The sequence below is a fragment of the Telopea speciosissima genome, chromosome 5, assembly GCF_018873765.1.
Source record: "Telopea speciosissima isolate NSW1024214 ecotype Mountain lineage chromosome 5, Tspe_v1, whole genome shotgun sequence".
Taxonomy (NCBI): Eukaryota; Viridiplantae; Streptophyta; class Magnoliopsida; order Proteales; family Proteaceae; genus Telopea; species Telopea speciosissima.
In genome coordinates this window covers 67,561,372-67,586,537 of record NC_057920.1, presented here as the reverse complement: position 1 = coordinate 67,586,537, position 25,166 = coordinate 67,561,372, and the positions used below count along the sequence as shown (strand labels likewise).

At 40.4% G+C, this 25,166-nt stretch overlaps 1 protein-coding gene across 1 annotated transcript; it reads right to left on the bottom strand.

Annotated features, from left to right (window-relative positions):
* Positions 1-1,831: 1,831 nt before the first annotated feature.
* On the bottom strand, positions 1,832-23,891 carry LOC122660809. The gene is made up of 14 exons (XM_043856043.1): positions 23,517-23,891; positions 22,930-23,023; positions 22,109-22,295; positions 21,761-22,016; positions 21,418-21,630; positions 21,242-21,328; positions 21,021-21,155; positions 20,657-20,770; positions 20,297-20,544; positions 20,084-20,164; positions 19,770-20,001; positions 12,689-12,787; positions 12,386-12,571; positions 1,832-1,996 (listed from the first exon to the last, which is right to left on the bottom strand). Exons 1-14 carry the CDS (start codon positions 23,883-23,885, stop codon positions 1,895-1,897), a joined length of 2,403 nt encoding a protein of 800 aa, XP_043711978.1. The 5' UTR covers positions 23,886-23,891; the 3' UTR covers positions 1,832-1,894.
* Positions 23,892-25,166: the final 1,275 nt, after the last annotated feature.

Below are 25,166 nucleotides of genomic sequence, written 5' to 3'. Positions count from 1 at the left end.
TAATAAAGGAGGGCACTGAACATGACATGATAGTGGAGGCCACTCAACGTGACAAAGGAAGGTATTAAGGAAGAGCATGAGTGATGATATCAATCTAGTCGGGCCAAGAAATGCAACTTTTGTCTTCCTTTCTCTATAGAATATAATGCTGCTCCCATGTCCAGCCTACATGCTACTGCCATTGTAAATTCGGGTAGTATTTACAAATTATTTGTGTCTATATCAAAACTTTAACAAATGGGTTCCTGTAGGCATCACTATCCTTAGTGAAGTATAATATCTCACTATTTGCCACTTGGCAGTAAGTTAGTCCATTGATAGAGGACCCCGCATACATATCAATGGCCAAATTTTAGTCCAAAGTAAACAAGGAAAGTTGTTCAAACTCTAATTCAAAGGTTTAATAAAATTATCAAAATGCCATCAAATGGAGATGAATATTAAACACAAAATGACATCTTTTGTAATTTTAGCTACTTCCTCTACTCATTTTAAGATGAAATTATACCAATGAGATGCTTACCTGGTCCTCTATCATATGGAGTCATGGATGAACTAACTCACGTACTACCATGTGACAAATAGTGAAGCACTATACTTCACTAGGCATAGTGATTAATGAAAGGGACCTTGGGGCTTGGGGTCTACGAGTCCACAAATTGGACCTCATCTAACATGACATGCGACAGATTTTTTAGCCATCCACATAAACTTTATTTAAAAAAAAAATGATTCCATAAATAATAAGGGAAAAAGGCAAGCATACAACCACAATATACACGTCCCCTCACGAATCGACATACATCAAAACTCCTCTCCCCCTCTAAGCACGTGTGATACCAATATAAGTGAGCAGCAGTACCGATCCTTGTCCCAAATAATGATATAAGAAATTATATGTTCATTGCATTTTCATTGATAACACCAAATTATTCTTAAACAAATCCCACACTATATATTTTTCCTGTAATAAAATTTATTATGGATAAAGACCACACTAACAATTTGACTCACCAATGGCCCCAAAAGTGTGGATTAAACTAACCCAGTTTCATTCAGATCGGTGACCCAGAGAGGAGTCTCTTAACCTACAATGATGTTGAAACCCCAGAAAGATACAACCAGACCAGCACTAGGGGTATACTCTTCAAAGACCAAGGAGATAACTTATCACACAATTATTAAGGAAATCTGAATGAGCCCTTTTGCCTTAATTGGAGCTATAGGTTTGTGAGTTGCGATTTTTTTCTATAAAGTCAGTACCCATGGTTACTTTGGCGAACCTGTTTATGAATCAAGTAGATAGTGCCAAACGAAAACCTTTATCACTAGGGATGGGTGGGTTCAAGAATTGCCTACCAAAGATAGAAGTTGTACATAGCTTGTGATGTAGTTTGATCAATTTATTGCTGGTGCAGATCTGCCAAAGTAGCACTTGAGAATGATGGATCCCAGCTATCATTTTTAATATATATATACAGTTATAATAGATTTCAACAAAAATACAGAAAACGGTACACTTGAATTCTTTCAATCCACATCTGTAACTGAATGACATGAAGGCAGTAAGAACTAACAAGATCTAAGAAATGGATGTAATTTAATTTTTCTTTCCATTTCATAAGCTCTATAGATAAAGTGTGTATCTCAAACATACAACGGTTAAAAGAGTCGTATTAATTGATTTTGACATTTTTTTTTCCATACTGAATGACATATTGTTACAATCGGACTTACCCCAAATAATAACCAGATGCTGCTTTCTCTTGCACTTGTGTGGTCACATAGTATCAGTTGAATGAAAAATGACAGGGCAATGAGAGACCACTTCTTCTTGCCTCAACTCAATAACACTAGTTCCTTTCGAGAAGTCTTATTGATTATTTGCAACCCCTCACCTGGTTTTGATCAAGCACTCCGCTGGCAAGCCATATTCCTTTTTCATGTAACTGAGTTGCCGCCTCCAAGGATCATTGTGTAACTTGTAGTGTAGAACCTTGGTAGCAAAAAAAGAACTCAGCTAGATCAATCAGTGCGACATATTTCTAACAAAATTAATCAGTCTATCGCACATGTATAGTATACCTCAATAAATTAATAATGGGAAATGTAATTCATATACATGAGGACAGATGAAAGCCATAATGTCCTTACCAGAATAACATAGGGCTTTTTCAAGCATCTAACTTTCTGACAAGAAAGAGTGAAGGCTATTTATAACTAAAAAACTAAAATGTGCACATTATCATCATATGTGATCTGAGCTAATGAGCTTTACAATAGATTCAAAAGCACAACAGTTCTAGTCCTTTAGGATTGAGTTCTAACTTCTAAATTTTGGGAGTGGGGGGTTAGTATCTTTGTCATAGTGCAGTATTAGAGTACATAATAGGTCATGTAAATCAATTTTAGCCTATATTATCAAATTAACATGTCTAAAAAATGATGTTATCATTGAATGTAAGGTTGTGTATTGTTGCATGACAAATTATCATTCTTGAGTTACCAATCTCAATGATTATTTTGTGACATTTAGTAATAGAACATCATAGCAACTTGGACACATTTATGAGGCACCACATTTGCTTTCATAGCAACATCAATCCTGACAAAATGCAACTGATGCATATAGAGTGAGAGGAAAACCCAAATGTTTTTACTCGGACATCTAGTGGTATTATTCTATCATCTAGATCAATAACTTGGACATATTTTATGAGGCATAGAGCAACACCAATCTAACAAAATGTAACTGGTGCATATGGAGTATTGGAGTGAGAGGAAAGCCCAAATGTTTTACTAGGACATCTAGTAGACTTAATTCTATCATCTTACACCACTGACAGCATGCAATTTAAGAGCAGATTTATAGTTGTATTTTTATAAATAAAAAGTTTCATGATTATTGCAAAAAAAGGACAATCTGGGCCTTTATTTTTGTGTGACAGATTTGCATTGTTTTGAATTAACTAATCTCCTCAAAAAACAGTCAATGTGTTTGCTAATGCCAAACACAGCAAGAAGAACCTAGCTTAGCTTCTCAGGCTTGTTAGTGTTGAAATAACAGACCTGGTTATATGTTCTTACTAGTTACTACCACTGACCTTCCAAGTAATAACTTACATGCCAACCCAAAAAAAGGAAAGGGAAAAAAATTGTGGTGACAGAACAAATACAGGCACAAATATATGGACAGAATATATTGATGACAGGCGGGTGGGTAAAGAAACTGACAACCTACAAGCATATGGGCTCCAAACAAACCCTAATTATCTAACACAAGCCTTTTGATGTTTAGCATTTTGAAGGAGGGATCGGATGTGAAACAAATGACTAAGGGTAACAATAGGGTTTTGTAAAGCAGACAAGGCAGAGAGAGTGAGAGAGTAAGTACAATAACAAAAAAGAAATGTGATCAAATGAATTTTACTCCTCTTCCTGCCCCTCCCCCGGCAAAAAAAGAAAAAAACAAGAATTGTGACCAGATGAAGTCCAAACCAGATAAAACTTGAAAGATAGATTAATCAGGTATATCAAAGGAACTGGACAAGAGGGGAATGTCCGGCACCAAAGTTAGTATCAGCAGGTCAGGGTGGTAAAGGGTACATTTTTAAGTGAGATGATGTGATTCTTGCACAGATGGGGCAATCAACCAGATTGAAACAGAATTTCAATGAACTGAAAACTAAGTATCTTATGATCAGAAGAAGAAAAGAACAACGGAAGACAGAATTGGTTAAACTCTTGAAGATCCAAGGAACTGATCAAAAAGCAATATTGAACACAGCAATCACAGCTCTGAATATGATTTATGATCACAAAAACTATCAAGAATTGAAATACATTAAACTGAGCAGCAAGATATCAAGACATCAGGTGAAGACTTAAAAAGACTGTAAGGTTTAAATTAAGAAACAAAGTAACTGATTAAAGAATGAAAAGAAAGGAGAAAGAATGAATGAAAGTCTAAAGAGGAAGAAGATAAGCAGATTCAAATAGACCTTAAAAGAAAGAAGTTAGAAGACAGTTCACCTAGCACCCATGGCTGGACCTATACTATTTACTACCATATATCAACTAAACAAAAGATGCTCATCTAAATAAATAAAAGATATGTAGGACCATAACTACCATGAAATAACTAAACTAATGACTCTGATGCTAATTAAATAAATACAACTGTCCCCCCCTCCCCCAAAAAAATGCAAGTTTAACAAGACAAACCCTACTTTGATTTGACTCATAAACTGAATGAGGCTCCAATAATAAAGGAAATTAGTTGTGCTGGATTCCATGTGCTTTTGGGGTTTAAAGGAACTGGTTCTTCTCTAAACAAGGGGCAAATTCATTAAGTGCGCTATGTTGGTTATTGTAATACTATTGAGTGTGGATCTTGACGTTCCTAATATGTAATTGACTTCTGAAAATCATATGCGAAATGATGAAATATGCATCCATAGAAATTCAAATTACCAGAAAATTAATTTTAAGGTTGTAAATGGTAGAGAAATAGAAGAAGAGAAAGAAGAAGGAGAGAAGAGAGGAGAAAAGAGGGAGGGAAAAGCTGGACTCTCTAAACTAAGAGAGAGACCAGAAATCATCCATATATAGAGAACACTTTACAGGGGTATAAAAGGAATAAAAAAGAGAGGAGGGGAAACCCTCTTTGTATTAGCGCCAGATTGTCTGACGCTAATTCCGAGAGGGGTCTTTGCCCTTTTTACCCTCCAACACATACTTCTAACACTCCCCCTCAAGCTGGAGCGTATATATCAATCATGCCCAGCTTGTTACAAATATAGTCAACCCTCCAACTCACTAGAGACTTAGTAAAAATATCAGAAAGTTGTTCTCCAGCCTTGACATACTTAGTAGAGATTACGCCCTGTTGGAGTTTTTCTCTTATAAAATGACAATCCACCTCAATGTGTTTATTTCTCTCATGGAATACGGGGTTTGAGGCAATATATATTGCTGCCTGGTTGTCACACCATAATTGCATTGGTGTAGAACTCTCAAACCCTAGTTCAGTCAACAACATCTTCAACCAAACCAGCACACAAGTAGCATGTGCCATGGCTCGGTACCTTGATTCTACATTTGATCTAGCCACTACACTCTGTTTCTTACTCTTCCATGAGACAAGGTTCCCTCCAACAAATATACAGTAGCCTGTAGTTGATCTCCGATCAATTGGTGATCCAGCCCAATCTGCATCAGAAAATCCCTCAACTCGTGTATGACCATGATCAGAGTACACTAATCCTCGTCCGGGAGCCTTCTTGAGATACCTTAAAATCAGAATGGTAGCATCCCAATGAGATGTCCTAGGAGATAACATGAATTGACTTACAACATTAACCGGAAATGAAATATCAAGTCGAGTGAATGTCAAATAATTCAGCTTTCCAACCAACCTTCTCTATCTTTCTAGATCATCAAGGGCATCTCCCTCATCTACAACAAGCTTAATATTGGGATCCATTGGGTTATCAAGAGGTTTGCACCCTAGCATCCCAGTCTCTGTAAGCAAGCCAAGAGTATACTTCTGTTGTAAGAGATATTCCCTTCCTGGATTGAGCCACTTCAACTCCTAGGAAATAATTCAACTTTCCTAAACCTTTAGTTTGAAATCTCTATTGTAGATGAGTTTTCAAACTATCAATTCCTGTAGGGTCATCACCAGTAATCACAACGTCATCAACATATACAATCAGAAAAATTCTTCCAACACTTGTTTGACGGTAGAAGAGAGAGTAGTCACTATTGCATCATGACAAACCAAACTCAAGAACCACTTTTGTAAATCGGCTAAACCAGGCCCTTGGAGATTGTTTCAATATACAAAGATTTCTTCAATCTGCAAACTAACCCAGACTCCCCCTGAGCAACAAACCCTGGAGGTCGCTCCATATACACTTCCTCTTGGAGATCTCCATGGAGGAAGCCATTCTTGACATCGAGCTGATGCAAAGCCCATCGATGAGAGGAGGTAAGAGAGATCAAGACACGAACAGAGGAGAGCTTGGCAACTGGAGAAAAGGCATCCAAATAATCGACACTATACACTTGTGCATAGCCTTTGGCCACCAATCGAGCCTTCAGGCGAGCAAGAGATCCACCAACATTAACTTTGACCACCTAGACCCAACGACAACCAATGGCAGACTTCCCAGGGGGCAATGGAACAAGGTCCCAAGTATGGTTATGTTCCAAAGCCTGTAATTCTTCTTCCATAGCTGTCCTCTAGCCAGAAATAGATAATGCCTCTGCAATGCTCTTAGGAATAAGATGAGATGCAATAGTGGAAAGGCAGGTTTGAAAGGTAGAAGATAAACCAGAATAAGAAACATAAAAAGAAATTGGGTGTTTAACACACTGACGGGTACCTTTCCGATGAACAATGGGCTGATCCAAATCAGAAAAGATAGGATCAGGGGTAGAATCCACAGACGACAAAGATGTGGCAGCAGGCGGAGTATCAATAGGAGCAACAACTTCTTCTCTGGGACGAGGGTGATGGTGATAAACATGAATGACTGGAGGCCGAACAATAGAAGGCAGCACAGGAGGCTGAGCAACAGGAGGCTGCACAGGGAGACAGAGCAACAAGAGGCTGAATAATACAAAGAGGAAGATCCTCATCCAAGGAAGGATCCAGAACAAGCTCATGCACATAAGACTGTGACTCAAAGAAAGAAACACCAGCAGTAATAAAATACTTGCAAAGAACAGGATAATAACATCGATACCCTTCTGAACATGAAAATATCCCATAAAAATGCATTTAAGAGCTTTGGGGTCTAACTTCGATAACCCTGGAGTATGGTCTGGAATAAAGCAAACACACCCAAAGACACGTGGGGGCAAGGGAAATAAAGATTCAGAAGGAAAGAGCAAAGCATGAGGAATGCCCCCACCTAGGATAGAGGAGGACATTCAATTGATAAGGTAACAAGCAGTTCACACTGCATCGGCCCAGAAAGACTTGTCCAGTTTCATTTCAAAGGGAAGGGACCGAGTCACTTCCTTCAAGTGATGATTCTTCCGTTCAACCACACCAGTTTGTTGGGGTGTGTCAGAACAAGAAGACCGATGAATGATCCCACGAGTGGTCATAAAATCAGAAAAAGGGGCAGAAAAATACTCTCGTGCATTAGCACTACGCAAAATTTTAATATAAGATCCAAATTGATTATTAATTTCAGCAACAAAAGAGGAAAAGATAGAGAACAATTCAGATCGACATTTCATTAAGCACAACCAAGTAACACGAGAGTAGTCATCAACAAAAGTAACAAAATATTTAAAATCCAACTTGGAAGACACACGACAAGGACCCCACGCATCTGAGTGAACTAGAAAAAAGGGATGTAAGGCCCATTTGTTGACACGAGGGGGATAACTCACACGGTGGAGCCTCCCAAACTGACACGACTCACAATCAAAAATTGAAAGGGAATGCAAACTTGGAAACAATTTTTGCAAACTCTGTAAAGATGGATGACTAAGCCGACAATGAAGCTGATGAAAGGAAGTTGTGCTTAACCAAGCAACTGAAGATGTGTCCTCAAGAAGGTACAGTCCCCAGATACCTGGCCTTTACCAATCGTCCTCATCGTCTACAAATCCTAAAATACACAAGAATCAGGGAAAAATGTTATGGAACAGTTGTAGGCTTTGGTAAGTTGGCTAACAGATAAGAGGTTAAAAGGAAATTTAGGTAAATACAAGACAAAAGATAGGGACAAGGAAGAAGTGGGCTGAACAGTACCAGTGCCTTTGACTGTAGCACATGAACCATCAACTAAAGTAACACTGGAATGAGAAGTTTGTAAAGAGGAAAAGATACCTGAGGTTCCAGACATATGGTCTGAGGCCCTTGAATCGATAATCCAGGGCCTAGAAGTGGAGAGACACGCAATGGCATTACCTATCTGAACAAAAGTAGCAGTGGAAGAAATATCCTGAGAAGCCTTTCCCTGGTTGTAGCGAGCATATTCCTCCTTTGTCATAGTCAAAATCACACGGTGGTCCTCCATAGGTACAAGTGGGACTGCAGGGTCAACACTGGCAGTGTTAACTATCTTGGACTGTGGAGTTTTGCCATGTAATTTTCAACAAAAGCGCTGAATGTGACCAGGTTTGCCACAATGACGGCAAGTCCTCACAAGACCAGATTTCTTAGACTTCTCAGATGAGTCACGAGTACTAACAGAAGTTACAGTCGGGGGAATTTTGGTAGGCTGACGACCCCTACTACGGCCACTACTCACAAGGGCAGTACTATCACTAGAAGAGACTCGAGTGGTGTCACGAGACACACGAAGAACTCGAGAGAAAGTGTCTGCAAGAGAAGGAACTGTAACACCTCCAAGAATCTGAGACCGAACTGAGTCAAATTCAGGGCCCAAGCTGCCCAAGAAACCCATAACTGCTAACTGCTCACTTTGTTGTTGCATCTATGTCACATCAGATGTAATGGGCAGCAGAGCCTTCAATTCCTCATACATTCTTTTGAAATCATTAAAGTGTTGGTCAAAGGGTGACCCTTCTGATCAACTCGATAAAACTCTTGGGAGAGTTCATAAATCCAGGAGAGATTGTTGTGCCCAGAATACAAAACAGCCAGATAATCCCATAGATCTTTGACAGTGTCAATATGGGTCACAAGGTCTACAATATTACTACCCATAGAGTTTAACATCTGACCCAAGATACGAGCATCAGCAACCTCCTACGTATCAGCATCCATGCTAGCTGGTTTCTTTCCAGTCAAATGATGTTTCTCACCCCTTCCTATGAGAACCAAGGTCACAATCTTGTGACATTGCTGAAAGTTCTGACTGCCTTCTAACTTCTTAGAGGTTAGAAAATTTGGTGATGAGGATACAACCTCAGTCACAACCTTTGTGTCCTTCAATGTTTCTCCCATAAGTACCACCAAAGAGGAACACCAACCAACAATAATAGCGCTTAAGCCAACTCAAACAACACTCAATTTTCACCAAAGAAGCACCCGAAAGTGCATAATAGAGCAAACAACTAGTGCTTAATCCAGAATAAGCATTAAACAGTAACTCATCAACACATAAAGGCCCTCGAACAACCAACCAGTCCAATAAGAGCAATCCGATAGCATAACAGTAGCTCAAAGAACACTCCATTAGCATAACAGCAGCTCAACAGAAGCAAAATAGCCAAAATGTTAGAGTTGTTAGAACTCATGTGATAAGGGTAGTTTGGGAACTAGTCTTATATCTAGTTGCCCTATTGTGTATTTTCTATTTTTTACCTTTCTTATCTTTTACCTCCCTAGGCAGGTGTATGTAATATTCTCAAAGTCTATTAATGAAGTAATATAGGTGTGGAGAGCTCTCTCTCACACACAACTAATTCCACCGAAATACACTCTTCTTCTCCTTGTCTTCTTCTTCTTCTTCCTTCTCCAACATCTCCTTCCTTTCTCTCTTGCTTCCCTAACCTAAATCCCAACTCGGTATCAGAGCATAACCAGGTTTAAGAGTCGTGTTCAGTTCTTGGTTCCTTTTTTTTCCTTCTCTTTGAAATCCTAGGGCATCAAGGGTTCAGGTTTCAAGGAGGAGATTCCTATATAAAGATTTGTTAAAAAGTATGAAATAGGTCTCCTATAGCCTATTTAGAAGGTTGAAGTACTACTTGACCTATCCGAAGCTCTTTGAAGATTTGGAGCTCACCCAGCTGCTGCCGGATTTTGCCACTAAGTTGCAAGTTCTCTACCTCCCTCTCTCGGCATATGTTTGGGTATTGGCTAGACTACTAGAATCGCCCAAGAGTCCTTATAATAACCCCTATGTCCCTCCTTGCTGATTGAAGGAGCTCTATGAGCATAACTCTTTTTCACGGGGTTCCATTTGCTGCCCAGGTAAAGCCGAGAATGCTCTGTTTCTGTCTTTCTTGCTTTTGGACTGCCATATGTTGCTTCCTTGGTTGAGAAATGTTTGTGGACAGCTCTTGTGAAGTCTTTGAACTTGTTTAAAGTGAATGCTGCTCATTGGAGAGTATTAGAGTGAAGTGTTATCAAGGTTGTGCTTGTTTCTTCTCTGCTGAAATATGTTTTTAGGTTGAGTGTGTACTCCCCACTTGTCTTTGGTGTTCTTGTTAACGGTCAAGTATTGTTTCCCTTACAATATGGTTGATTCATCCACATCTGGGCTTGGTTCGGCTGTTTCACAGCTCACTCCAACAGCCCCTCAATTGGTTTATGAGAGCACACATCTACAGATTTCCTTTGTGAAGCTTGATGGCACAAATTACTTGGACTGGTCACACTCTGTGAGGCTTTCCCTTAGGAGCAAAGGGAAACTTGGGTACATTGCTATCCAAGCCCCAGAACCTGGTTCACCTACCTATGAGAAATGGGAGACCGAAAATTCTACAGTCATGATATGGTTAATCTTCTCCATGAAGTCCGAGATTGGGAGAAGGTTTATAAGGAAAGAAACTACTAAGGCAATCTGGGTGTCTCCCAAACCTTTGATAGAGTAGGTGACTCTGCTAAGGTCTATCAGCTTCATAAAAAAATTAACTCAATGAGGCAGGGTAACAAGACCATTTGATGCAGAATGATCACCAAATAGGGCTTATTTCTTTAGAAATAGGCCTAGGGTTGGGTTATATACATGTTGGGCCTTTGTTCCCAAGGGTTTTTTATGTATTAGGCCACTTTAATGAGCCTAAACTAGGGGCATATAGGTTGCATACGGGATTAGCCCAATACTTAGTTTATTTTCCTATTTTTAGATTGAACCGGTTTAAATTGGTTGCATCCAATTGGTTCAATTGGTCTAATTTAGTGAAGTGATCCTATTGGCTAAGAGGTTCTTATATCCTATTGGCTAGTAGGGAATCTTCTTTATTTTAAGTAGTTTAAGTTGTTTTTAAGTCATTAGGACTCTATTTTGAGTCTATTTTAGTTTCCTAGTCAGTTTAAGTTACCTAATAGGTTAGGAATTGGGTTAGGGCTTTCCTTTTTAGAGTAAAAGTCTATTTTTGAGTCTTTTATATAAGGTTGTAAGGGGGCAAAGCCTTGAACACGAATTTGATTAATGAAAAGCTTTTTGTTTGCTGCCATAGCTGCTACCCCTCTGTTGAGTTTTGCTCTGTGAGTGTGCATCCTTGTGGTTCTATCAAGGTGGAAAGGGACTAGTGGAATCCGGTTGACTCCTTACGCCGTGACGGTGGGAGGATCTTTCTTCGAAGGTGGCTTCATCCTTCAACCATTCAAACTGCTGTTAGAGGATTCGAGAGTGAGTTTGAATTTATTATTTTCTGTTTATCCTTTCTTCCCTTCCCCAATCAATTCCTTTTCTCTTCCGTCCTATTTTCATAAACCCTAGAAGACTCTAAACTCGATTCAGATCTGCTCCTCCATTGGAATCTGATCAGATTTGGACCATAACTTCCCCTCATCACCATCTCCACTCGACCCTAGCTGCTGCCCATTCTGTCCATCCAAACCCTAAGATCCCTCTTCTCCATTGACCCTAAAAACCCTAATTTTCTGTGGGACACATTCAGCCATCGAAACCTTCCATATTGCAACCGAATCTTCCCCTAGCCCCTCTAACAATGACCTTAACCCCTGCCCCTAAATCCTACTTTAAACCATAATTTTAGTTGTTTTTCCTCATTACAAAACCCGAAACCTAACCCTAATTTCTGCAGGAAATTAAAACTTGTTCAAATCCAGACAAGGCCTTTAATAAGTGGACGTGAGGAGCAAGGCCTTTAATTTGTTTACCCTTTTTTGCCCACAGCTCAGTCCTATGTGTGTGGACGTAATAATAGTAGTTCTGTGGAGTCTGTTATGTTATGGCATCGTCATCTTGGCCATCCATCTTTTGTTGTAATGAGGAAACAGTTGCCTCACTTATTTTCTTCTATTGCTTCTCATGTTTTTCAATGTGAACCATGTATGTTTACCGAACATTGTCGTTCCTCTTATCCATATCATGGTAATAGAACTGCTGCTCCTTTCCATATTGTGCATACGGATGTTTGGGGACCTTCCCCTACTACCTCTTTATTTGGCTATCGTTACTTTGTGTCATTTGTTGATGATTTTTCTCGTGCTACTTAGACTGTTCTTATGAAACATAAAAGTGATGTTTGTGATGCATTTCAGAATTTTTATCAGATGATTCTTACTCAGTTTGATACTCGTATCAAAATTGTTCAGTCTGATAAAGGAGGAGATATGTTAATAGTATAAATCCTTTGTTTCATTTTTCAGAAAACTATATAAATTTTATATTACCAAGATGTTTTATGTCAAATCATTCATTATATTTTTATAGGAACAACATCAACAGCTATATATAAACAGCAGCAGTAAGGAAGCTACCTGTATGAATGTGGCAAAGACATCATCTTCAGTCAGTCTCAAGAACTCAACAGCCCAGTCATCCACAAGGCCACAAACACTTTTTTGACGTTCAGCCTCAAGTAAGACAGAATCACGATACAAGAACCTCTGCCAGATCCTTTGAATGTTTGCCAACTTGAATTTTATTTCTTTTTTATCAATCCCCTAAAATAAGTCAAGAAAAGAAAAATAAGAACATCAATACACAATAAATTGCAGCTTCCCCTAGATAAATTTTTTTTGATCCCATCTTAGTAACTAACAAAGAAAGAAAACAATTACCCGTAGAATCTTAATCAAGTTTGGAATATCATCCTCTCGAATTCGCACAGCAAAACTATCATAATTGAGTACATTTTCATATGGCAAGTAAATCCCATCCTGAATAGAGATAGAAACCAATAATCATTGCAGTCAAAGGAAGACAAATTGCTATCCAGAAACTGATGTCGATCAAAAGCAGAGGATTGCATTAAAATAGAATGTTATGATGGTCATGATCCTTGAAAGACTTGCATAGTTTGTGATGCAGGACAAACCCTAGAAACTAAGGAATCCCACAATAGGACAGGATTACAGGTGTAACACCCTAGTGGGGACTTAATGCAAGGGCTGGAATTCACACAACGCCACATTCAACATCAGACATAAAAACAGAATTTACTAATGGCGATTATCAATAGAAATCAAATGAATAACACCATAGGTCTTAGGAATCAATTCTAGCAACCTATATGGTTAGTTCCACAAGGCTAGGTAAGTAGATTCATGGCATTATATTCAAGGATTCACTAGGCATGCATGACAGGCCATATAAGATAATATGCCATTAATAATAAGCATTAGAAATAGATGCAACACCAAAACAGCACAACTAGTGTAGAATAAATACTGTTTCAGGTCTGAAATTAGTGGGAAATCATGCAAACATGATCAAAATAAAATTCTGTTTCTAGATTTAAAGAAAGGATGGGTTGTAGGGGTTAGCTTGGGGGTTAAGATTTCAAGGTAAAATCTGAAAATGGGGTTGGGATGGTTAGGGACTGGTTTAGGAAGGGGAGACAAAGGGTTTTGGCTAGCAGAGAAGGAGGGGAATGGAGGGAATAATTTTTAATGGGGCTGGGGTGCTTCGGCTACAAGGACAGGGAGGGGAAAAGGAATCTCGACAGCAAGGGGAAGGGGGGGGAAAGAGGGCCACGACAGCAGCAGGGGGGGAATGATCTCACGACAGCAACAGGGGGGGAGTGAATGGTCTCACAACAGCAGGGGGGAAATGGGGACCACGACAGCAGGGGGAAAAAAAGAAAGAAGAGAAAAAGGGGAACCGAGGGGAAAGGGAAGAAAGAGGGAGAGAGGGAGAGATCGAGAATTACCTTGAGAGGGGAGAAAATCCAAGAAGGGGAGGGGACTGCTCTTGTCGCAAGTCTCTTTCAGTCTTCATTCATTCATCGATCTCAAAAGTGGCTGAATACAAACCTAAATAGAAAACTAAAACATGCATATTCCTAAACTACCCTTACCCTAGTTAAAAACAAAAGGAGTTACCCAATACCCTTACTTAAGTTATTAAGCTGAAACAAAAACTGCAGAAATAAATAAATAAAAAATACTAAAACACCCTTCACTTATTTAACATAAGTACTAAGATAAAAAGACCAAAATAACCCTAGAAGTCTAAACAGCCCCGCGCTAGCCTGTAGCCTCTGAAAGCATCATCGAACCATAGTAACTAGCTCCGTGGTAGTCTCCTACGCCTCTGGTAGTGGTTCACAAAAGGCCTCTAGTAGTGGTGCGGCATGATGTCCCCATCAATCCTCCCCGCCCGCAAAGAATTCACCTCCGGTGAATGAAAACTTTGGTAGACCTCAAGGAGGTCGGGGTCAACGCTTTGGAAGTCATCAAATGGAATCCAAGAATTGTCGCTCGCCGGTCTTCCGCTCCACTTTACAAGGAACTCTCGTCTCCCCCCTTGGGTGGTGGATATAACTCTCTCATCAAGTACATCCTCAATCTTTTCGGGCCTGGTGGCAAAACGAGGTAAAGGAGGGGGGTAGTGGCAGGTAGGGTAGGGCTATGCTGGCTAATGTCAAAAGGGGAGTCGTCCAATGCATCTGGGTAAGGTGAAGGTATGGTGTCTGGGCCATGATAGTGAGCAAGGTCTTCAACAATGAATATATTACTAATCCCCATATCAGCTGGCAAATCAATCACATATGCACTGGCACCAAGCCTTTTGATTACCTTGAATGGGCCTGCCCCATGAGCATGAAGCTTGCTCGCTCTTCCTCTAACAAACCTAGCCGGATGGATCCGGACCATTACCATGTCGCCTTCTTCAAACTCCTGCAACCGACGGTGAACATCTGCATAGGATTTATACTGATCAGTGCTAGAAGCAATCCGTTGTCTTATCTCTGCATGCAAATCATGTAAGCGCTGTGCAAAAGACTCGGCTGACTTGCTAACTCTAGAACTGACTAGTGCAGGGGTAAGATCTATGGGTGCTTTAGGCTGTGTGCCTAAGCATATCTCAAAGGGAGACAGACCAGTCAACCGGTTCTTGGACATGTTATAAGCAAACTCAGCATGAGACAGGACACGATCCCAAGTACCTAGACTCTCACCTACGAGACATCAAAGAAGGTTACCAAGACTCCTATTGACAACCTCAGTTTGACCATCAGTCTGAGGGTGGAATACAGACGAAAACCGGAGTTTAGTCCCTAACATGTGCCACAGGGTTCGCCAAAAGTGGCTAGTGAACTTGACATCTCTATCAGACACTATAGTGAGAGGGAGCCCATGATATTTGAAGACATTATGAAAGAATAATCTTGCCACCGCAGAAGCATCAGATGTCTTCGAACATGGAATGAAATGGGCCATCTTAGAGAATCGATCTACGACCACAAAGATCGAATCATTGCCTCTCACAGTCTTAGGCAGACTGAGCACGAAATCCATGCTAAGGTCCTGCTATGGGGCATGAAGCACAGGCAAAGGAGTGTAAAGACCCGTGTTCTATTTCTGTTGTTTCGTAGTCTGACAAGCACGGTACTGACAAACAACTCTTGCCACATCTCTCTGTAGGCCAGGCCAATAGGATCGGTCCTCAACATGGGGAATGGTCTTGTCTCGACCAAAATGGCCAACAGCTACCCCCTATGCAATTCCTAGATCAGATGATCCCTCAGTGAAGTCCTGGGAATGCAAAGGCGGCTCCCTTTGAACAGGAACCCGTCCCTCAGAATATAATCAAGATGAGGCACCGGTGGGTCCCCGCTAAGGGAAGTAAAGACTACTCCAAAATCAAGACAAGTGGGGTACTGGTCCTTCATCCGATCAAAACCAACAACTTGCACACTCAGACTACGCAGGGGGGACTTCACACGACCAGATGCACTATAAAGCTTTAATAAAGCATTGACTCGACTCAAGGCATCGGCGGCTTTGTTCTCCACCCCAGGCTTGTGCTTGAAGCACAAAAGTATACTCCTGCAGAAATTCAACCCACTTGGCATGTCTGGGGTTTAGTTTCTTTTGGGAGTTCAAATATCGTAGGACCTGATGATAGGAAAACAGGACGAATCCCTGGGATAACAAATAGTATCGCCAATAGCATAAAGCCTGGACTACCGCATAGAATTCCTTATCGTAGGTCGAGTATTGTTGCTTGGCTTCATTCAATTTCTCACTGAAGTAAGCAACGGGGTGTGCTTCTTGACTAAGGACACCTCTTATCCCGACCCCTAATGCATCACAGGCTACTTCAAAAACCTTGGAGAAATCAGGTAAACGCAGAACTGGGGATTCTGTCATTAATTTCTTAATTTCCTAGAAGGCCAATGAAGCACTCTTAGTCCACTTGAACTCCCTTTTTCTGACGCAATCTATAATGGGAGCCATGATGGAACTAAACCTGTAGATGCACCGCCCATAGAAAGTGGCTAAACCATGGAAACTTTGCACCTCATGAATGTTTGTTGGTTCAGGCCACTCTACTATCGCGGTATCGCATTAACTTTCTCGGGGTCGGCTGACACTCTGTTTGCCAACACGACAAAACCCAAGAAAATCACCTGGTCGCTCAGAAAGGTACATTTCTTAAGATTAACATAAAGCTTCTCTTTCAGAAGGGTTTGGAAAACCTGACTCAGGTGATCAAGGTGAGCTACCTTGGCCTTGCTGTAGAGAAGAATATCATCGAAGTAGACCACAAGAAACTTCCCCATGAATGGTCGCAACACCTCCGTCATGATCCTCATGAAGGTACTGGGGGCGTTTGACAGACCAAATGGCATGACTAGCCATTCATAAAGGCCGTCCTTTGTTTTAAAGGCAGTCTTCCACTCATCCCCCGGTCTAAGCCTTATCTAGTGGTACCCACTCTTCAAGTCAATCTTGGAAAAGATTGTAGCGCCAGCCATCATCTCAAGCATGTCGTCAAACCTAGGTATGGGAAACCTATACTTAACAGTAATCTTATTAATGGTTGTACTATCCATACACATACGCCACATACCATCTTTCTATGGTGTGAGCAAGGTAGGTACCGCACATGGGCTAAGACTCTCTCGAATGAAGCCCTTTTGGAGCAACTCATCTACTTGCCTTTTTAGTTCGGCATGCTCCTTAGGGTTCATACAGTAGTGAGGTAAATTTGGCAGGGAGAAGCCTAGCACTAGATCGATAGCGTGCTGAATGTCATGCATAGGTGGTAACTCGTCCGGTAACTCCTCAGGAAACAACTGCTCAAATTTCCTCAACAGAGGTTGTATGTCCTTAGTGCCTCAGTGAGTAGGCGTGATACATTGAGGTGTTTAGTCCCAACCTTTGATTCTTTACACTCATTTTCAAATTGCTTCGACTTAAGATGTTGAGTGTCTTCTTAGGGTTTGTTTGGAAGTACTACCTTTATTCTCGGAGCTTTCACATCCTTAGGGGCACTAGGGTTCAATCGAATTTTCTTCTGTTGAATTCGAACACACAGTTTTGGATCTTCCATAATTAGTGACATCTCTATCATATAGCCAAGGTCTCCTTAGGATGATATGGCGACATCCATGTCTAGGACATTACACCATACTCTATCCTCATAGCCCGCAAAGTGTAAGGGGACTAAACACCTCAATGTAATGGGAATATTGGACTGATCAACCCACGCAACCTTATAAGGCTTTGGGTGAGCCTCAGGTTTAAGCCCCATTCTAGACACAGCATTTTAGGCAACCACATTCATGCAACTCCCACTGTCGATGTCAACACGGCAGTTTTTACCCTGGTGGCAAGTATAGATAATGAAAATATTGGTTCGCCGCCAGTCATTGCTGCCCTTGGGTTGTGAGACCATGCAAAGCACAACACCCAGACGAGAGATGTCAACTACCTCAATCTCATCGTCGGGTAGGGTCTGTGGTACCATGCATCGCACAACTCCTAACCTAGAAGTGTCGGTCTCCTCTTCGACCTCCTCATCAGAAATGAACTCATTGGGATCATGATCGTCGTAGTCACCATCCTGATTATCACCCTGATCATAATCCTCAAGATTCCCCGCATAAGATTTCGGATGGGGCACTCTCTAGCTGCGTGTCTAATACCTTGATACTTAAAACACCGCATTTGACCTCCAACTGATGGTTTTGCTCCCAAGATACCCTTGTCTTTGCTGTCAAAACTTCTTGGTGGGTTATTGGGAGGCTTAGAGGGGTTTGTGGAAGACTGTGGAGGTCTTTTGAAGCTTGAGTCTCCTGTCGAGAAACTCTTCTTCAGGGGAAAAGATCTCATGGACTTTTCAATCTCTAAAGTTGTTCTAAAGGCTTGGGGAACATCACGCACCAGGTGGGTGCCATGTGTAACTGGATCTTGGAATGGAGTCCAGTCAAGAATCTAGATAATGTCTGCTCTCCGATCCTCATGGGTACGGCTCCTAATCTTTAACTCATTGAATTTAGCCACGTACTCCGTCACAGACAGCTTACCTTGCCTCAAGGAGTTCATATCATTTAGAAGTTGCAACCTATAGGTGATAGGCAAGAACTCCCCTTTGAGCCTTTCCTGCATTTTTAATGGGGCTGGGGTGCTTCAGTTACAACGATAGGGAGGGGAAAAGGAATCTTGACAGCAAGGGGAAGGGGGGGGGGAAAGAGGGCCACAATAGCAGCAGGGGAGAAATGATCTCACGACAGCAACCAGGGGGGGAGGGAATGGTCTCACGACAGTAGGGGGGAAATGGGGACCACGACAGCAGGGGAAAAAAGAAAGAAGAGAAAAGGGGAACTGAGGGGAAAGGGAAGAGATAAGAGGGAGAGAGGGAGAGATCGAGAATTACCTTGAGAGAGGGGAGAAAATCCAAGAAGGGGAAGTGACTGCTCTTGTCGCAAGTCTCTTTTAGTCTTCATTCATTCATCGTTCTCAAAAGTGGCTGAATACAAACCTAAATAGAAAACTAAAACATGCATATTCCTAAACTACCCTTACCCTAGTTAAAAACAAAAGGAGTTACCCAAATACCCTTATTTAAGTTACAAGGCTGAAACAAAAACTGCAGAAATAAATAAATAAAAAATACTAAAACACCCTTCACTTATTTAACATAAGCACTAAGATAAAAAGACCAAAATAACCCTAGAAGTCTAAACAGAAAGTACTAAGATAAAAAGACCAAAATAACCCTAGAAGTCTAAACAGCCCTGCGCTAGCCTGTAGCCTCTGAAAGCATCATCGAACCATAGTAACTGGCTCCGTGGTAGTCTCCTGCGCCTCTGGTAGTGGTGCAGCATGATGTCCCCATCAGTTTGGGCCTCCTCTCTAGCATGGCATCGAATAGAAATGTTTGGAGGACCTCGATACATGTTGCTGACCCCTTTTAGATGGCTTTTTTTTTGTGTTTTCTGCAGATGTTGTGAATCTCAGTCTTTCAGGGATCCATGTAGCCGACCCCATTTAGTTGGGATAAGGTTGTGCTGTTGTTGTTGTTGTTGTTATTATGATGGTCATGATTTTTATTTTTTTATTTAAAAAAAAAAGATTCAAATTAACTAAACGGTTCTGTTTAACTAGTGGCAACTGATGCAGCAAATACAAAAATTGATGCTTATCTTGGCTTAAGATGTTCCACCAACATCAGTACTATGCCCGACTTGAATATGGGAAGGATGTACAACTTGAATACTTGATAAGTCCTATTTAGGAGATATATTAGGTTAACTCAATTGAGTTATCCTAATCTTCAAATCCTAAGCCTCTAACCTGCATGTACAGCATATAATGTTATGCTGTTGCTATGCTATTCACACCTATCAGTTGCATTGGATTTTCTCGTCAATGATTGGAGGACTACCAAGGAGGAAGAAATGAAAACCTGAATAACTACAGGGATGCATCCATGTAAGATACTATCTTCCATTCGACCACTCCAACCATCTCCAGGTAATACCCCACAGAAAACAGAGCTTCCCAGATCCTCATAATAATGCATAGACCGTACAGGGGTTACAACAACATCTTCTGCATGTTGTTTCCCTAGTTTTCCTTCTTTGTTTGGGCTTGATCCAAATTCTTCTGCCAGTTTCTGCCTGATGCCCATGCTATACCTGAATAATCAACACCAAGTAGACGCATTAGGTGTGTCAACTAAAATCTAAATTCTTAAGGACTGGATCTTAGTCTACATACGTATCTTCAGGCCTGCCATTAGCATAAGCTGGTCCAAGATTTCCATTGAAGCAGAAAAGTGTCCTACGTCTCTCAAGGGGCCTGCAAGCACAAGGCTCAATTGATTTCAATCTTGCTTAGCTAACTGCAAATCGGTGGACTCTATCCACTTCAATCAGCAGTGTTGAGGACAGAAGCAAATTAGCTGCACAAAAGTTTCAATGAGATACATACCAAGCCCATAGTTTTGATCTCAAGGAACTTGGATCTGGTCGTTTCCACGCAGGAAGCACAAGATCCTTCTCAGGGTCAAAGCACGGATGATTGCCTCTCTTATGTGAAGGAATTTGGTCCCATTTGTCAGCCCAATATGCTGTTGTAGACTGGTTATGCTTTGAATTTGTGTTTCCCCAGTGTACCAACATCATGCTGTTCCAAATCTCTTTAGGAGCATAGCAAGCACCTTCATCCCACGAAAAAAACTGCCTTCAGGTATAGATGCAACACCATTAGAATACACACAGCGAAGAAGATAAGAAGAACACAACTGCTTCCACATTGTCAACCAATGAAGATCCTCAATTTACATCATACCCAAATATGGTCTCTTCCTGCTGAGCGATTCCAGTAAGGATAATGCTCAACCATGTGATCATATGCCTTCTTATAGAACTCAAGGGTTAGAGAGCTCCTCAAACCCATATGCTCCTGAAATTATGGCAAAACAAGATTACAATCTGGTTCAAGCCTTAGACACATACATATGGATACATTAAATAGCTTACAACTACCAGGACAGATATTATATTCTTGGCAACCTTCTTAGGCAGTCAAATAGTTAAATGCTTGCATCAAAAGCTAGCCAAGTAGTTCGTGTGATCAAAAGTTACAAGAACTTACAGAACCATAAAATGAGGTAGTTTATGAGGAACAAATAACATGTGAGCAAAAAAATTACTTGCATACTCAAGTGGGGTGCATCATCAGCACGAGTTATAATGCATGAATCTAGAACAGGAACGAAGAAATAGTCTGCTTCTTCACCATTTAATGTTCGATAAGGGCTAGCCAGGATGCTTTCATAGAGTGCAATCTGCAAAAGAGGAGTGTCAAAAGACAGTAGATGCTACGGTAATTTCAATATCGCTATGCTGGTAATATTAGACAGTCAAGTTACACCTGAGCACCATATAACTGATCCGTCCACAATGTTGCATTCTGACCATCATATATTCGGTTTACACATTCAAGCTTGAAGTGTCGACCCTGCAACATCCAAGAACAACTGATGAAGAATATATTTGAAAGCTTGTCCTGTGCTTGCACAGGTAAAGATTTTAAGCACCTATTCCAACCTCAAGAAGGAGATTGTTGAATTCTGGTGGCAAATCATAGACGTATATAAGGGGTCTTTTCTTTTTAACCACTGCGTTGACGTTGACAGGGCTGCTACTGACTTGTGCATCAGGCACATCAACTGTGGCTGGCCGAAGCCATCGAGGCCACTCTTGTACAGATGATAAAACAGACGGGATACTGCAATCTGTTCCATACCAACCACTGTTGCACTAAAGATGAAAACTGCATGCAGTTAGTTGGTCATATCAGAAAGAACAAAAAAAAACAAAGGTCAAACCAAATTTCATGACTTTGGATTGTAAAACACCCTAAATATTGAAAGCTATAAAATTTTCATACCTGACAATATCCACCACGGCAATGTCCATGACCAGAGCATTGGTTGAGACATGTGCATTGCACAGGAATTTCACAGAAACGACCCCAGAGGCCATCATATTTGCAATCACATTCCTCTTTGAATTCAACCTTGGATGCATATGCTTCCACCGGGTTCACATTACACCATCCAGCTATGCTACTGTTCGTTGTGAAAATATCCAGATCAGGCTGTGACCAATTGGCCAGTTTTGGAGCACCGGGCTCAGATGGTAAGCTGTGACAGAATTACTATCCTCCAATTAATTATCTATAGAGACTGGAGAGATACCATGACTGAAGATCATACTAGAAATTCAGTGTCCTTACCTGAGTTCAAACCCACATGCCTCTGCGACAGGCCGATTTGGATATTTTGTGCCTTGTCCACAGAAACACATAGCTCTTGTTGTATCACAATAGGCAGCGCAAATCGAGACAACCCATTGCCCATATGGTTGCTCTGGTGTTCCTTGATGATTGCATTCCAACTGCAGTCTCTCCGAGCAACCTTCCCCTGTTTGATTATTAGCAAATATTATGGATTTAAATGATTAATGAGTGAACATACATGCCACCAAAAGAAAATGAAATATTTACAATTATAATTGTTAGTCAGTTTCCTGCAGTAGCGGGAGCCTCATGCACTGGGACACTCTCTTTTAGTCAGTATCCTCAAATGTAGTTAATACAAGCAGTTAGCCTTTAAATTTTATCTTTCCCATAAAACTTATAATGTGTATCCAGGTGTGATTCACCCTAATTTTCTGGAAAATATGTTCGACATTTTAGATTAAATAAGAAAAAACTTACAAACTGAAATATTGCAAGGAATTAAAACATTCTTTTTGATAGTCAATTGGATTCTAGAATTCTTAATACAGCTTTTAAACAAGTCCATATATAATTCTTGATATTCCACTTATATCACAAGAATATACCAGAAGCTACTTGTTGAGAAAAAAAAGGCAAGTTAAAACTCACAAAATACATAATTTAAATAAGGTGGTCCTTTTTTTTGTCTCTTTCTGGGTAAATGATAGATAGTAAAGGGGGCACCCCTGAAAGGGTTGAATACCCATGACTGAAAGGCCTCAATAATGAACTTTTGAAAATAAAATTAACAAAAACAAGGAAAAATTAATTCTGACCAGAAAATCCATGAAAGCATCTGCATTGTCCCAATTCCCGGTTACAAACACCTTGACCACTACAGTCATTCTTGCAGCCATTCCCACCTATTTTCTGTCACCACAAAACAGGAGTTATGAGCAGTGTAGTAGTGGCAGTCCATCTGATCCAACCTTTTAAACTGTGGATCTCCTTATCATGAATTGCTAGAGATACCAACAATGTCTTCGAGATGGCGAAATCTCACATAATGAATTTAATGATGGAATTAACAGAAACAGGATCAAACTTTTTTTATTAGAGGGGGGGGGGAGAATACAGAACTTAGCAACTCAAATTTTAAATTTGTTACAAGACTTCGTCTAAATAGATGATACCAAAAAGATGCTCAAAGTTTGAGTATGACAGTCCAAGTGTTGTTGTATCCTCACTCCTCAGATATCATGTAACAATAACTTCTCAATTAGAAGGGCTAAAATTTAGATGTACAAGATCAGATCTTAGCAGTGCGATATTGCAATATTCAAGCTAACAATCCAATCAGAGAAAAATAATGAGACCAGCCCCCCAAAATGAGAGCACTTTTAAGTATCTTTCTATTACCTACCTCAACAACACTGATAGCTGCAGACATTGAATCACAACTAGAAAGCCACCTACCAATCCTCGCCAACCATGGTGTACCATGGTAAACCACTGCGTTATGTGCATCTGCAGGAAACCGATGATCTAAATCAAGACTTGGCTCAAAATTCCCAGCCACATGTTGCTTCCCTCCCTCACTTGATCCATTAACTGGAGAACAAGAACTCTTAACTTCTCGGTTGCTGATGTAATAGAGAGAAGACGGCACCAAAGGAAACAAGAACAGATGAACCATTGAAGCCAACACCACAAAAGAAGCAATTATCACTACCATAGACCGTGAACAACTCCACGTCTGAAGAGAGCCCATTGTCTTGTGAAACCTTTCCATCAAAGACCATCTCAATCAATTCTATGAACTAGAACAAGTCCACCTCTCTCAAGCTAAGAGCCTAAGGTACATGACCAAAAACAAAAATAAAAAATGAGGAATTAATTCATAGCTACATAGAGGTTCCCATATATCAAAAAGGAGGAATCAATGCATAGCTACATAAAGGTTTCCATACAACCAAGGAAGTAATGCCACCCTGCCCTGCTCCCCAACTAAGGGAAATTAAAAGAAAAAATAAATAAGGAGGCCTGAATTCACACAAAATCAATTTATGCTGAGGGAAAACACAATTTTGCAACCTCGGCAGCCTAATTTAGGTCCTCTTCCTTCTGCTCAATCTCCACCGAACCAGCTAGAGAGATGAGATAACAGTTGTTGTATGTGATTTAAGTTTTAAGAATCTATTGGTAATTAGCTCATTCTGTATTTTAGCCATTCAAAAGTTACAAAAATATTTGTTTTTCTCGCCCGAGGGATGCGAATGGACTCTACCACTTGAAAAATTATTGATTCATATATGTAACAAAAAGATCCAGCTAAAACGGAAGACTGGTCAATGAATGCAAATCTGAACACAGAGGATCTAAGTAACTGAAACTAACGATCCCATAGTTCAAAGAAGTCGTAGATTGACGGAAATGCCGATCTGGTCACTAGTCAAAACTATGAAATTACTCGAATCATGAACGAAATTTAGTGAAATGTAAACAACCCCTAACCTTTACGGAATCTGCAGACGTAGATTTTGAAGAAAGACCCTGTAACATGAAAAATGGAACTAAGATCCAAAGAAACAAAAAACACAGATAACTGAAAGAAAGTTTAGATTTCATTCAAAATTGTTAATTTATAGATATACTCATTAAGAAGAGCTGAATCCACCGTCTCCAACAAACCCCGTACGAAAAAAATAGAAAATTATTTTATAAAATGAAAAAACATACACGATTCAGATTTCAGAGACACAGTAGGGGAGAGAGGGAAGATATGGAAATTTAAAACTCAATAAATAAAAGGGTTTTTACAATTACCACCCCAAAATCTTTACTATCTACCATTACCCCCCAAAAACTTTCAAACAACTGTTACCCCCTCGATGCATATTAACCACTAACTGACCCCCACCGTCACATTTCTGTAACAGTGGGGGTTAGTCGTGACTATGGTGTCGTTGTCATGAATTTTCTAGGACCAAAATGCCCTTTTGGGGTGGTAATTGTAAAAAAAAAAAAAAAACCCATCACCGTCCTCCTCCTCCTTCTTCTCCTTCTTCTTCTT